General features: G+C 37.4%; 1 protein-coding gene across 1 annotated transcript; it reads left to right on the top strand.

Moving 5' to 3' along the window:
- Positions 1–1,948: 1,948 nt before the first annotated feature.
- Positions 1,949–9,112, top strand: CCNG1 (cyclin G1). Its single transcript, XM_035013782.1, has 7 exons — positions 1,949–2,196; positions 3,315–3,578; positions 5,370–5,623; positions 6,249–6,327; positions 6,407–6,505; positions 6,943–7,137; positions 8,028–9,112. Exons 2-6 carry the CDS (start codon positions 3,315–3,317, stop codon positions 7,132–7,134), a joined length of 888 nt encoding a protein of 295 aa, XP_034869673.1. The 5' UTR covers positions 1,949–2,196; the 3' UTR covers positions 7,135–7,137; positions 8,028–9,112.
- Positions 9,113–16,370: the final 7,258 nt, after the last annotated feature.

Here is a 16,370-nt window from a genome sequence, read left to right on the forward strand (position 1 = left end):
CTATTGAAACAATTACTTTCATGTAGGGAATTTCAGATTTTAAAAAATAATAACAAGATCCTAATGTGAGAGAAACATTTTTATCACATAAACACTAATATACTACCTAAAGCCTCGTGTGAAAATTTCAAGTATAAAAGACGTAGAAATCAATACATGCAATTTAGATAATTTTATTAGTTTTAACTAAACAATTCTAATACTCTGATTCTAGGCTGAGAAGACTAAATCTGACAATTGAGAAAACCCAATCGAATGTATGTTTAAGCAAGACATTTCAAAAGATATGTTAGTAATTTAATGATAAAGGCTACCATTTAGCAAGTATTTACTGTGTTCTGGGCATAGTGCCTACCTCTTCATGTACTTTGCTTTATTTCTCTCAATAACCCTATGAATAGGGTACTTTGACTTGCCCAGAATGGAAACCAATGTGATTTAATAACTTGCTAAAAGTCACATAGCTAGTTAGTAACCTATGATTTGAAAATAAGTTTTATTCCAAAGTCTAAGTGTTTATAGTGTTCATAAGATTACACGTTTTACCAGGACAGGGACCAATATATTTTGTTCTCCATGACACATATTATGTGTTCGAAAGATATTAGTAAATGAGTGTATATATATATATATATATATATATATATATATATACACACATACATATGTAGGAATATATACATTTATATTCCTAATTCTGTAACTAAAAGCCAAAAGAGAAACATGTACATTTATAAACTCACACATTATTGTAGTGAGTACTTTTTAAATGTTTTAAATTGTCCATTTATACTCACTATGTTAGTTTGTTTACAAGGAGGACCAAGGCCCCTTCCCCATTTGAAAAGCTGAATTTTGTCAGCTAACCTGATTTTGTAGCTGAGGTATTATTTTGAGGTATTAACTTTTCTCCCAGTTTTCCCTCCCCTTTCCTCTCCACAACTCTGCCCCCATTTCGGGGTTTGGTTCTGTGACATTGCCTAAAGAAAATACACCTCAGAGAAAAGAGTAGAGATACCAGCAAATCTTTCAGATTTTCACTTTTCATAGCTCAGAGAGGCACTAACCAGGAAGAGGTCATGATAACAGAGACATCCAAGTACAGTTCATGAGAACTGATAACTGACTCTGCTCACCAGTCCTCAGAGGGAGGGAGTCCAAGAAGGCTTCAGGCTAATTATTTTCCCACCAACATGGCATGGGCTCACTTCACACATGAGTCTGTGGACTTAGATTCATAGTTCCTACAAATATTTTCCCATGTACTTTCCTCTTAAGAGTCAACCACACACCTTCCATTTTAAGCCATTAAAAAACTACCAACTTTCTCTTTCAATTTGCTCAAAAATAAAATTCAGAAAATTGGTAAAGACCAAGAATTTACCTAGCCCAACTCCATTCTTGGTATATTATACCAAAAGTAAAATAAAGCAAGAATCAATTGATTTCCAAAGCTCACAAGGAGAAACCTATGGAATTTAATACACCGCCGCATAGAAAAATTCATCACCTCTCCCTGTGTGATGAAAAATTAAGGCTTTACTTTGTGTTTTGTAACCAGCCACTGTATTTTTATAAAGAGAGGCCGAACAACTCTACTAAACCGCAGGGAACAAAAACTCCCAGTACATTCTGGAATGACATTCTGGCCAATCCGGCTGCGAGAAGAGACCTCAGCCAGGACAGGGTGCGCGCAGCATCTAGTTCGATCTCCTCCTCATTGAAGACACTTTGGGAAATTCTCCAATGAGAGACGCTTAGGGGTAGGGGGCGTGGCCTCAAGGGGCGGAGACTTTGTCTCCGGGATAATGGGAAGTGTGTGCTAATTGGCTGGACTTCCTCCCTCCCAGACCAGCCCTCTTTGGACCGCTGGGGCCATCCATCAAAAGAACTACACCAATCAGAGGCTAAAATCCCCCCCTTCCCTTCCCACCAGGGGAAAGCCCCGCCCTCCAATATATGACTCAGTCGCTCCGGCGCGGCCCCTTCGGCTCCGAGCTGATCCTGTGGTGGGCAGTGTCGTCAGGGCGGCGCTGCAGAGACCTCCACCCAGGACGGCTCCCCCTCCCCGGGCCTCTCCCCTCTTACCCGCGAGTCCCCTCGCCTCGTGGGCCTGTCGGATCTGAGATCGTGGAGAGAGGTGAGAGCAGGCCCGGGGAGGGTGGTTACCGCTGAAGAGCCGCAGTCGCGATCAAGGTGAGCTGGGGCTTCGGGGTTGACTTCGTGGTGCGGCTAGGGAGCAGGGTTGGGGGCGTGAGGTGAGGGATGGGTCCGGCCCGCGCTCTTTTCCTCGATTAACTCTCCCGTTGCCGTAAGCAACAAGTCCAGGCTAGTCCGAGCTTGGAGGGGCGGGGCCAGATCCGACCTCCTGAGAGTGTTACTGTCAGGTCGGCCAGCTCCCAGGGACCAGCCCAGGGCAAAAAGAGCTGGACCCATAAAGTTAGAGGTTCCTCATTTGCGCAACTTTAAAGATCCCCTGCCTACCTGTCTTTCACTTGGGAGGTATCCTTGTATCTGGGGCTTAGCTTGTGGCCGGGACATAGAAGCTGTGGAATTTTAATTCTTAAAATTAATGAAACTCCCAGGTTCATTTTGCAACTTAAATTAGTCTCCCGCCCTCACTACGTGTTCCTGTAGCACCCTTTAAGTTTCCTATCCTGACACCAATAAAAGTTTACAATTATTGAGCGCCGTGCGTCGAGCATTGTGCAAAACTCTACGAGAATCATGTTAATTTAATTTTAACAGCCATTCAGAGAGAGAAATATTGTTACCTCGTTTTACAGAGGTAGAAATAAATTCATTATTATTGCCCAACGTTTCTTAGGTACCTATGTGCTAAGCACTATACCTAGGTGATCTCATTTTTCCACACAAGCCTCTGAGGTAGGTAGTAACCTCATACCCACTTTACAGATGATGAAATAGGGATGAAGTAAAATTAACTAACATTAACAGTTTATACTGTTAATATATGGCAGAATTACATACTACCATCTAATTTCAAAGTGTTGGCACCCATCTTACAGCATTGATATTGTTATCTCTTGACAATGAATGACTTGAACAAGTATTTCTTGAAGACTTGCCTTTTTTTTAAGGTATGGCTCCTGCCCTCTAGGAACTCACAGTTTAGGATGTGACCAACTGGTGGGATGGGAGGTGGGGGGGGATTGTAACAGATGGCACTTTGCAACGACTTAGATTCACTAGCGGCATCGGGGAGGGGAGACTTGTGTTATAAAGCACTTGGCATGATACAAGGCAGGAAGGGCTTTTCTTACACTCCTTTCTGGGCCTTGTTCTATATATAGATGATAGAGGTACTGACAACAACTGACTCTCAGAAACTGCTACACCAGCTGAATGCCCTGTTGGAACAGGAGTCGAGATGTCAGCCAAAGGTCTGCGGCTTGAGACTAATTGAATCTGCACACGATAATGGCCTCAGAATGACTGCAAGGCTAAGGGACTTTGAAGTAAAAGATCTTCTTAGTCTAACTCAGTTCTTTGGCTTCGACACGGAGACATTTTCTCTTGCTGTGAATTTACTGGACAGATTCCTGTCCAAAATGAAGGTATGTTTAAAGCTACATTACACTGAGTATTTCTTAGTTTTGCTTATTGTGTTTTGGAGATGGAATTGCTCTAGCTTTGGGATGGCATTCATAAACTTGACCTTTTTTATTTTCTTCAAGTAGCCAAAACATTGTGATAGTTCTGTGTACGTTCTGTATACGTTCTGTACACAGAACGATATGATGAATGCTTCCGTATAATCAAGAATAATGCATCGTTAAATTTAACTTCTGACATTGAAAAATAGACTAATAGCAAATAATTGCAGACTCTCCCAGTATGAGAGTTGGCTGTTGTTTTTAAATTGAAAGAAGTGTGTTAGAGGTAGAATGCTAGATTGTGGTTAAGAATTAGAGGTTTGTTTTTTGGTGGGTTTTTTTTTTTCTTTCTTCTTTTGGATGCTGTGAACCACTTGGTCGGTAAAGTATATTTCTTAATCTCCAGTCATATATAAGGTTCTAATTGTTGTGGCCTTAGACCTATTCAGATCTTGCTTATGCTTGCCATTTTTAACATCAGTTGGCATACAGTTGAGAAGAGAGTATCTTCTGAAGGAGAAGCATTTATATAATTATTTCCCTATACTGGATAAGCAGGACATCCATGTAGCTTTCAGAGCTTGCTTAACTGTTAAATACATCGGCCTTCTCTGTGCCAGTGGTCATTCATGGATGAGATGATGTGACAACTGGAATGGAACTCATCTTTTAGTCCTCAGTACCTAACACAACACGTCATATACAGAAGAAACTCCATATTTGTTGAATTGGATGGTTCAAGAAACTTGCTCGACAGATTAAACTATTCTTTAGGCACCTTGTGCAAGCACTACCTTTGAATCTATAAATGTTGCACAGATTAATAATATACATCTGTCTCTTGGGGCGCCTGGGTGGCTCAGTCGTTAAGTGTCTGCCTTCGGCTCAGGTCATGATCCCAGGGTCCTGGGATCGAGCCCCGCATCGGGCTCTCAGCTCCGTGGGAAGCCTGCTTCTCCTTCTCCCACTCCCCCTGCTTGTGTTCCCTCTCTCGCTCTGTCTCTCTCTGCTAAATAAATAAATAAAATCTGTCCCTTAAGGATATTACAATCTTACATGAAGATAATATTTGTACCAATAACTATCAAACAATGCAAGGCATAATAAGAAAGATAATTAAACCAAGTATGTTGCTGAAGGGGTTCCAAGAAAAGGAGGGTACAAACACTGGTAAAAGCTTCTTAAAGTTTCATTTAACTTGGAACTTAGGATGGATAGAAGTTTGACCCTGTCACATTGTAGACATTCAGGCAATGATAAATAAATAAGAGAACGGTAATGGATAGAGCTTTACAGGCAGAGTAAAACAGTGTGTGCTAAAGTATTTAAAAACGATTTTATGTGTTAACTACAAAGAAAACAGCCTGGAAAAACACAACATCCTAGAAATAAATTTTGTGTACCTTCCATAAGCAGTTTTAGTCCTTCTATAAGCCTTTGACCAGTTAATTTATTTGGTCCAACTAGAACTTAGTGCTTACAGTTCTATAATGATTTAGGAAGAAAAAAAAAAAAGAATTTATGGACTGAAGTCAAACATTATACTGAAACTTAGTCCAGTTTCTCCAAAATTGGTTGCAAGTGGGTACATAGCGTCGACAGGCTGCAGTTAAGGTATGATTAGATCTCGTTAACTCCTGCACAGTTGAGAAATAATACCTCAAAGATAAATTTTCATAATGATGGATCTGATTATCCTTTATGTTTTTTTAATTGAAATAAGCTAAAACATGGGCTTATTGTCTTTTTTAGGTACAGCCCAAGCACCTGGGGTGTGTTGGGCTGAGCTGCTTCTATTTGGCTGTTAAATCAATAGAAGAGGAAAGGAATGTCCCGTTGGCAACTGACTTGATCCGAATAAGCCAGTATAGATTTACGGTTTCAGACTTGATGAGAATGGAAAAGATTGTACTGGAGAAGGTGTGTTGGAAAGTCAAAGCTACTACTGCCTTTCAGTTTCTGCAACTCTACTATTCACTCATTCAAGAAAACTTACCAATTGAAAGGTATGTAATCTTTGTTTTGACCAGAGGAGATTTGGAAATCAGAATGGTATTCTGGATGTTGCATAAAATCAGTATCTTGGGATAATTCCAATCAAAATAAGTAAAATGAGAAAAAAAAAAAAAGTAAAATGACAGCTGCAGCTTCTTGGATTTCACTTCACTGTCCAGCAGAAGTGAGACTTTAAGTTGTCAACAGCTTTTTGAAGTCTGTGAAGGCTAATTCTTGGGATTAAAGGACATTTCAACATTTTTTTATTACATTTTCCACTTTACAGACTACTTAACTCATAGAACCTAGTTAAGTAAGCATCTAACAGATTTATGGAAAAAGAATTTCAGTAGCTGCAGAATTAGATTAAAATGAGAAGAAAAATAACTTGATGGTTGTGATATGATACTTTTTTGGCAGAGGTGGGGGGGAGCAAATTATTTAAAATTCATATATGGTATCTTTAAGAAGTTAATGCCCCTGAAAGAAGGGAAATTCTTCAAATAATTTATTTTCTGTGATAAGTGTGCATAAACTTCATTTTAAAATGACTTCTTTGTTGTTCTAAACATGTCTTTTGACTACATGTAAAATTATCTACATAAAATTAATCTCATTTTCATTTTCTATTTAAAGGAGGAATAGCCTTAATTTTGAAAGACTCGAAGCTCAACTTAAGGCATGCCACTGCAGGATCATATTTTCTAAAGCAAAGGTAAATATTTTATAAAGATTAAACCTATTTATATACCTATTTTCTATTCAACACTTACTTTAAAATTTATCTCTTTTAGCCTTCTGTGTTGGCATTATCTATCATTGCACTGGAGATCCAAGCACAGAAGTGTGTAGAGTTAACAGAAGGAATAGAATGTCTTCAGACACATTGCAAGGTATGTCAAGGTCATAGCCTAAATGGTGTTAACAGCTGTAAAAGAAACTAAACCACTTGTACTATCTCCTGAAGTAAAATGAGTTGTCATGTGTCTGTTTGAAACTTGAGTAGCTTACTTATCCTCAAATTTATTTAACAAGGAAAGACACATGTTAGTAAGATTGCAATTATTGCTGTGGTTAAATACTATAGGACTTTTGATTTTAGAGAGAGCGAGCAGGGATGAGGGGTGGGGAGGAGTGAGAGGAGAGAGAGAGAATCTCCAGCCGACTCCCCATTGAGCGTGGAGCCTGACATGGGGCCCGATTCCATGACCGTGAGATCATGACCCGAGCTGAAATCAAGAGTCAGATCTTTAACCACCTGAGCCACCCAGGCCCCCCATGTAGGACTTTTATTTTTGTTGACTAATATTTTTTTTTACTTTATGTACAGATAAATGGCAGAGATTTGACCTTCTGGCAAGAACTTGTATCCAAGTGTTTAACTGAATATTCATCAAACAAGTGTTCCAAACCAAATGTTCAGAAGTTGAAATGGATTGTTTCTGGACGTACTGCACGGCAATTGAAGCATAGTTACTACAGAATAACCCACCTTCCAACAATTCCTGAAATGGTCCCTTAATTGGTAAATGTGGTTCATAGTTACTCTCCATATGAAGAAAATTTTCTAATGCTATAGTTTTATTCTATAATTCAAGAATTAAAATTGAATTATTTTCAAAATAAACAAGACGGAGTTAGAATAGCAATGGGGAAAATGACTTCACTGATCTAGTCAGTTAATATTCTGAGGGCATTTACTACCTTCAAAATACAATACCCTAAGAGTAAGGAATTATCTAATCTTTGGTATGTACATTAGCCATTTCATTAAATTATCAGCTTAGAAAATCATATCCTCCAGGACACGTGGGTGGCTCAGTCGGTTGGGCGTCTGCCTTCGGCTCAGGTCATGATCCCAGGGTCCTGGGATCGAGTCCCGCATCGGGCTCCATGCTCAGCAGGGAGCCTGCTTCTCCCTCTGCTGTGCTCTCTCTCTCTGACAAATGAATAAATAAAAAATCTTTAAAAAAAAAAAAAATCATATCCTCCTTAATAACCTAAATTTTAAAAGAAACACTAAGACACTATTTTTCACACCATTTTGCTATATGTAGACTTTAAAGTTAACACAAGCCTGAGCAGGACAACAGAACCAAAAGTTTGAACGGTAAATTATCTAGTTTGAGACTGTTAGCTTATAAGCTTGTATACCATTACTATAGCAGTTGGAACACTGGAAAGTAGTTATATGCATAAAAAAACAAAAATCTCATTACTAATATAGGATATACATTCTTGCCATCTGAATTTAACGGAGTGGTGATTTAACTTTTTCCTACTCAAAACTAAATGTTAACAAATCTACATGTGACATGATTATAAATCTTTGATTAAACAGTTCATTTTTAACAGCTGATAATATCTATGTTTGGCAGAATTCTAATAACTTGATTTTTTTGTTTGTTTAAATAGGATTGTTACAGCAACAAAAAGCTCTTCTCTGAAGCCTTTCTCCACAATCCGGAGCTATGGATTCCATAATGTTATAATGGATTTAAGCTGTGAAGCCTCAGAACATCACAACTAGATTAGCATTGATGTTCTCAGATTTGGGAAAACTACCTAATTAACAAGCTGTAGTGGAATTCAATTAAATTTGAATTCATCTGTGAGGCATACGAATCAAAGCTAAGAGCATAAATGTGAAATGTTAATAACAAGCCTGGGAAGGTAAACTGTGAATCTTTGTCTCTAACATTGACCCAACCTTCTATATTGGGTCAGTATATTGTATTTAGGTGTTCTTAAAAGTGGTAACCTAATTAAATTCTAAATTAGGAGGTATACATCAAAACCAATATTTCACAAATGCACTTTTAAGGCATAACAAGAAGGGTCACTATTAGACAGTGAAAATGGTTTCTTGGTATCTATAGTGCAAGTAATAGATAATCCAGAGATTGGACTTTATTGATACTTGGGAATTACACTTAAATTTGAAGGCATTTTATAAAAGGAAAACTACACGCCTAGTCATTTTGGCATATTAAGTTATCTTTAATATTTTTTCTAAAAAGCCGGTGATGTTTATATCCATGATGAAATTTACACAGTATCTACTGCCTCCATCTAATCCGATCAAGAAAATTTGTTTTTATTGTATTAGTAATTCAAAATAACTTCGCTCCAAAAACTTGCTGATTTAACACTCCAGAAGTTTTTACTAAGGGCTGTTTTTACTAAGCAGTTTTTATAAAAACTGCTATTGCTTCTAATTTAGAATTCTTAAAGGAAGAGAATGTACTTTCACTAATTGCCCCTCCTGTGCCAAAAGAAAGTCTAAAAAAGTAAGTAGGCATCTTCATAATTATAAAGTTGTTAAGGTAGTATTCGAGATCTTCTATTAAGTCAGTGACTATAAGGAGATCTACGGCATTAAAAATGTTGTAAACAGTTACTCAGTGCAGCAAGTAGCCTGAGTCCATCCATAATGGCTGTACCCAATTTTGACATCATGTTATCAGTAAATGTGCACTGGAAAATAAACCAAAGAACCACAATATATCTTATACTTTTGTGAACTGTGTTCTATGGATAACTTCAGTTTTCCCAAAAGGCTGATATATTTCAATAATTTGACTACATCAGTGTTAATTCTGAGTTGGCAGAGGTAGTCTAACCAACTACCATTATGTTTTGGTACTAAGGGATATTATCTTTCAATAAAGTTATTGAAATGCATTCCTTTGCTGGGTAGTTCTCTTTGTTTCTGTTCTGATTTAACTGTGATACCAGAACCACAATAAAAAGCTATCTCCACTCAGTATATTTAAATTTAGCGGGAAGATGCACGATAGCAGAAACAAAATCTCTGTTAATAGTATAGCTATTGCCTAATTGATGCTTTACTTTCTAATGGCTTTTCAGAAGACACAAGATTAGGACAAATATGTTTAATGTGCATTAAAAAGTTGGTGATGTAGTATTGGTAACTTGTCATTTAGATTCATCACTACTATGGATATTCTCAATACAAATTCACCCTTATATTCTGCCCAACTGAAGTTCTGTGCAAACTGCCTTACCTTAAAAGGCATCCCAGCAAGGTGGTTGTTAATGACAGGTAATTATGTTAGTCTGCTAACATATTGTGTTAGTCTGCTGAGATTGGTAATTGGAACTGAAACATAGGATTTTGAAGTGTTCATGTTTAATTAAACTAAGAGGGCAAAGTGAACACTGCAGAGTTATTGAAACAAAAACTTAAAAGGAAAATTCCTTTTGCACTTGACTAAGATTAGATATATTTAATAATCCCTCTTTTCAGTGTAATTTTTAAAAAGGGCACCTGAACCTTACGTATTTCTACTTATGAGGCATACTATCTAAAACAAGAGACGGGTGCCTGGGTGGACAGTCAGTTGAGCATCCGACTCTTGGTTTTGGCCCAGCTCATGATCTCAGGGTTGTGGGATCAAGCCCTGCATCTGGCTCTGGGCTCAGCATGGAGTCTGCTCTCTCCCGCCTCCCTCTGCCCCTCCTGCTCATGCCCTCTCTCTCTTTCTCAAATAAATAAATCTTAAAAAGAAAACAACAAAACATTTCTGGGGTGCTTAGCTGGCTCAGTCCAAAGAGCATGCAACTCTTGATCTTGGGGGTCTTAAGTTCAAGCCCCATGTTGGGCATAGAGCTTACTTAAAAAAATAACACATTTCTCATCTAACATTTGTGATTAGCAATAATGATGTTTTACTGTCAGGCACTACTGTCGTGTTTTATATGAATCCTCTCATCTAATCCTCCAAATGGAATCAGGATATCCAAATTTACAAATGAACTGGAGTCACACAGAAGGTGACTGATTAGCCCAAGGTCACATACCTGGTAATTGGAGTTAGAATTCAAATTCAGGCAAAGGCTTTGTTCTTAGCCACTCTGCACATTACCTCCCAAATAGAAAATTAAATGGATTGATGAAATTGAATAATTTCCAAACAAAACTGTATTCTGACCACATTAATTTCAGGGTTGCCATCATGATCATAAAAGAAGAATAACACCTTGGAATTTATTTTCCCTATTTTGTAATAGTAGATTAATTTTTATAAAATGTATTATTGCTTACTAAGTTTAACCTGTAAATTTTCATAAACCAAAACCAGTAAACATAAGTCAAATAAGATGGATTAAGATAAGCCAATTTGGGGGGGGCACCTGGCTGGCTCAGCTAGCAGAACATGCAATTCATGATCTCAGGGTCGTTTGAGTCCCACAATGGGGGTAGAGAATCTGTAAAAAAATAAAATAAAATCCCAAAGAAAAATAAAAGTCGATGTTTTACATTAATTTGACAAAGTAGATTTTGGAGCAAGTAAAATGATCAGGATTAAAAAGGGATCATTAAATAATGATAAAAGAATCAATTTACCAAGAAGACTGGACAATCCTAAATTTGTAGGCACCTAACATCAGAACTTCAAATACAAGAAGCGCATTGGAAAGAAAAATGGACAAAGTTTCAACTACAGTTGGAGATTTAAACACTCTTCTCAGTCATCTACAGAACTACTAAGAAATCAGCAAGAACATAGAAAAATTGAGTAATACCAATAACCAAGTGGACCTACTTGACAAAAAATTTCATTCTAAAACAACAGAATAAGCATTCTTTTAAAATACACAGGAAATATTCACCAAGACAGACTATATCCTGGGTCACAAAAAACCCTGAAGAAATTTAAAAGAACTAAAATTATAAAGTATGTTCTCTGATCATAAACTAGAAATACCAGGTAACAGGAAAATCTACAAACACTTGGAAATAACAGAGTTCTGAATAATTTAGGGCTCTAAGGGAAATTCTTTTTTTTTTTTCCCTAAGGGAAATTCTAAAGAGCAAAATAATTTGAACTGAATGAAAATATCAAAATATAGGAAATGTAGCTAAACCAGTGCTTAGAGTAATTCACATTAATTGGCTTTTATTAAGAAAAAAAGTCTCAAAGCTTCCACAAAAAGAAACTAGAAAAAGAGCAGAATAAACCCACAAAGCAAGCAGATGGGAAAAGGTCATTAAAAAAAAGGGGTTTAAAAATCAGTGAAACTGAAAATAAGGAAAATCAACAAAATAAAAAATTAATTCTTTGAAAAAAGCAATAAAATTGATGAATTTCCAGCAAGAATGACAAAAAAAGAAATTACCAGTATCAGGACTGAAAGAGATAACACTATGTTAAAAGGACACTGAAGAAACAATACATACAACTATGCACATCAAGTTAAATGAATCCATCCCTTGAAAGAAAAGAACTACCAGAACTTAACAAAATAAACCAAACTAAAACAAAATAAACTAGATAACCTGAGTAAGTTGTTTTTAAAAACTGGATTTGTTGTTTAAAATCTTACTGGCAAATCCCATAAAATGCTGAAAGAAAACAACACAAATTCTACACATCTCTTCTAGAAAGTAGAAGAATCACTTTCCAATTCATTTTAAAAGGCTAGCATTACCCTGGTACCAAACCAAGATAAAGATAACACAAAATCTCAATGATGAGACCAATAGCTCAAATGAACAGACACGAAAATCTTCAACAAACAAATCCAAAAACGTAAACGGCAGTAACATGCCATGACCAAGTCTGGCATGTGTGAAAATATAAGCAGGTTCAAAATTTGAGAATCAATCAAATCAAAATTTGAAAACCAGACAAGACAAGGACAGCCACCCCCACCACTTCTAGCTTTCTAGCAAGTGCAATGAAGCAAGAAAAAAATAAAGATCTATGGAGTAGTATAGACTAAATAAAACCCCGTTTGTGGTTTCTGAAGAAAATCCCAGGAATTCATAACAAAAAACTCCTAGAATAAGCAAGTTTAGGAAGGTCACAGGATACAAGGTCAACAAACAAAAATCAAACATTTCTGTTACTAGCTATGTACAACTGGAAACAAATTTCAAAAAATATATCATTTACAACAGCTCCAGAAAATGAACACTTAGGAATAAATCTAAGAAAAGATGTAAATATTCTATAAGCTGAAAATCACAAAATGCTCATGACTAAAATCAAAGAGATACTAAATGGAGAGATGCCCCATGTTCAAGGACTGGAAGATTTACACTATTCCAGTGAAAATCCTAGCAGGACTTTTTGTGATACAGACTGAATATAGCTGATTCTAAGCTTTACACAGAAAGACAAAGTTAAACAGCTAAAACAATTTTGAAGAAGAATTAAGTTGAAGAAATCATGCTGCCCAATTTTAAGACTTACCATAAAGCTACAGTTATCAAGGCATTGTGGTATTTGTGAAGGGACAGACACATGGATCAATGAAATAGAACAGAAAGATCAAAAACATACCCATATAAACAGCAATTGATTTTTGACAAAAATGCAAAAGCAATTTAATGAAGAATGGACAGTCTTTTCAACAAATTATTTTGAAACAAGTAGATATCCACATGCAAAAAAATGAAGTTCCACCTATATTACACAGCTTACACAAAAAATTACTTAAAATGGGTCATAGATCTAAATGTAAAACATACAATAGTAAAACTTTTGGAAGAAAACATTGGAAAAAATCCTCATAACCTGGGGTTACACAGAGTTCTTAGATATGATACCAAAAGCATGGTCCACCAAAAGCATGATGAACTAGAATACATCAAAATTTAAAACATTCATGTTTTAAAAGACACCATCAAGAAAATGAAAAAGGGTGCCAGGGTGGCTCAGATGGTTAAGCGTCTGCCTTCGGCTCAGGTCATGATCCCAGGGTCCTGGGATCGAGTCCCACATCGGGCTCCCAGCTCGGCGGAGAGCCTGCTTCTCCCTCTGACCCTCTCCCCTCTCATGCTGTTTCTCTCTCGCTCACTCTCTAAAAAATAAATAAAATCTTTTAAAAAAAAGAAAATGAAAAAAACCTACACAATAGAAGAAAATATATGCAACTAATATATATGAGACTTGTGTACAGAATATATAAAGAACTCTTACAACTCAATAATAGATAACCCAATAAAAAATGGGCAAAGGATTTGAATAAACATTTCTCCGAGGAAGATACATAAATGGTCAATAAGCACAAGGAAAGATGCTCAACATAATTAGTCATCAGGGAAACACAAAACCACAGTGTGATACCACTTCATATCCACTAGAATGGCTAAAATTTTAAAAATCATGTAACAAGTGTTGGCAAAGATGTGGAGGTATTAGAAACTTCATACACTAATGGTGGGAATGTAAAATGGTATAGCCACTTTGGAAAACAATCTAGAAATTCCTCAAATGATTAGACATAGTTTCCATATAACTCGAAATTCTATTCCTAGGTAAGAAATAAAAATATACATACACATAAAAACTTGTACTTGAGGGGCGCCTGGGTGGCTCAGTCGTTAAGCACCTGCCTTCGGCTCAGGTCATGATCCCAAGGTCCTGGGATCGAGTCCCACATAGGGCTCCCTGCTCAGCAGGAAGCCTGCTTCTCCCTCTCCCACTCCCCCTGCTTGTGTTCCCTCTCTCACTGTGTCTCTTTGTCAAATAAATAAATCTTAAAAAAAAAAAAAAAACCTTGTACTTGAATGTTTATTTTTTTTAAAGATTTTATTTATTTGAGAGACAGAGCACGCACACAGGTGCACGGGGGGCAGGGGCAGGGAGAGAGATGGAGAAGCAGGCTCCCCGCTGAGCAGAGATCAACTTGGGGCTCCATCCAGGGACTTCAAGATCATGACCTGAGCCGAAGGCAGATGCTTAACCAACTGAGTCACCCAGGTGCCCCTACTTGAATGTTTATAGCAGCATTATTCATAATAGCCAAAAGGCAGAAACCTCCCAAATGTCCATCAAATGACAAATGGATTAATGTGTGGCAAATATACAATGGAATATTATCCAGTCATACAGAAAGACTGAAATAGTGACATACTAGAACATGAATGAACCACTAAAACATGTGCTAAGTGAAAGCAGCCAGTAACAAAAGACCACATTATGATTCAATGTATATGAAATGTCCAGAAGAGAGAAATTTATGATAGAAAACAAATTAGTGGTCACTTGGTTGGGGGTAGAGGGAGAGGGAGTTGAAAGCTAAAAGGTATGGGGTTTCTTGAGGTGATGAAAATGAAAACTGACTATGGTGATGGTTTAATAGATGACTATACTAAAAATCACTGAATTATATATTTTAAATTGGTAAAATGTATGGTATGTGAATTACATCTCAATAAATCTGTTTTTTAAAAAACATTATAGGGCGCCTGGGTGGCTCAGTCGGTTAAGCGACTGCCTTCGGCTCAGGTCATGATCCCAGGGTCCTGGGATCGAGTCCCACATCGGGCTCCCTGCTCTGCGTGGAGCCTGCTTCTCCCTCTCCCACTCCCCCTGCTTGTGTTCCCTCTCTCGCTGTGTCTCTGTCAAATAAATAATAAAATCTTTTAAAAAAAATAAAAATAAAAATAAATAAAAAACATTATAGGGTGCCTGGGTGGCTCAGTCGGTTGGGCATCTGACTCTTGGTTTCCGCTCAGGTAGCGTCCCATGGGTCAAGGGATTGAGCCCCACAGCGGGCTCCGTGCTTGACGGGGAGTCCGCTTAGGGATTCTCTCCCTCTGCCCCTCCGCCCTGCCTCCCCGCCCTCTCTCTCTCCAGAGTGGATAAATAAACCTTTAAGAAAAAAAGATTACATATGATTCCACTGATGAACATTCTTGAAAAGACAAAACTATAAAGACAGTCTTAATCAGTGGTTTCCAGGGTTTGAGGCTATGACTACAAAGAGAGAGTATTTTAAGTTTTTGTAGTGATTAAACTATTAAATCTCTTGGGGCGCCTGGCTGGCTCAGCTGGTAAGAGCATGCAATGCTTGATCTCAGGGTCATGAGTTTGAGCCCAATGTGGGGTAGAGTTCACTTAAAAAAAAAAAAAAAAAAAACTTAACTGTTCAATCTCCTGATTTTGAAGGTGCTTACAGATACCTCTACATGTTAAAAGTCACAAAACTATGAACAGAATCTACATGCTAAAAATTCACAAAACTATGAACAGAAGAGTTAACTTTACTGTGCTTATTCAAAATATGAGTTTCTTTGAAAGTCGAGAAGCCAATTAAAAAAGGCTCTTCCCCAACAATTTATTCCTGAAGTTATTGGTTAAAGTGAACAAGATAGCCTCTTTGCCAAAGAGTATGGCAGGGATTCAGTGGCCCACAACGGGGTGTGTTCAGGTCCAAGCAGGTGAGGATATCCCTGTTTGCCGCAGGGTGTTGGAGCCTGAGCAGAGTAAGGAAGGCAATCATGTGAGATGACCTAGAATAGGCAATCAAATATATTGAGGATAATAGAAATCAGACTTTTCACTGTTGTTATAAATATAGAAAGGGAGAAAAGAAAATTGAACCCCATGGGATTAGACATGAAAGTTTAAGTGTGAACTCATGGTTTTCAATATATAGAAATAAACACAGCTGTACATATAAGCACTATACACACCCAATAGCAATTGCTCACTAGCACACAAATCTTGGTTTCTTTTTTTTTTTTTTTAAGATTTTATTGATTTATTTGACAGAGAGAGACACAGCGAGAGAGGGAATACAAGCAGGGGGAGTGGGAGAGGGAGAAGCAGGCTTCTCCAGGCGCCCCCAAATCTTGGTTTCTAAATACCATTTTCCATCTAAGAGAAGCAGGAGACCTTAAAAACGTGGCTTATTCTTGACCTAGGGCAGGGAAAGCATAAGCCTAGTATCAACTTGTGCCAGAAAATAAGAACTTACTCAAATAATGATGGGACAGGT

Source organism: Mirounga leonina, unplaced genomic scaffold (assembly GCF_011800145.1).
Source record: "Mirounga leonina isolate KUSES-001 unplaced genomic scaffold, KU_Mleo_1.0 Mir_104, whole genome shotgun sequence".
NCBI lineage: Eukaryota > Metazoa > Chordata > Mammalia > Carnivora > Phocidae > Mirounga > Mirounga leonina.

Excerpts from the sequence above, each read along its gene's own strand:
- CCNG1 (XM_035013782.1), top strand. The coding sequence starts at position 3,315 with ATGATAGAGGTACTGACAACAACTGACTCTCAGAAACTGCTACACCAG. Across the intron at positions 5,624-6,248 it reads GAAAACTTACCAATTGAAAG|GAGGAATAGCCTTAATTTTG; the intron begins GTATGTAATCTT and ends TTCTATTTAAAG. Across the intron at positions 6,328-6,406 it reads TCATATTTTCTAAAGCAAAG|CCTTCTGTGTTGGCATTATC; the intron begins GTAAATATTTTA and ends TATCTCTTTTAG.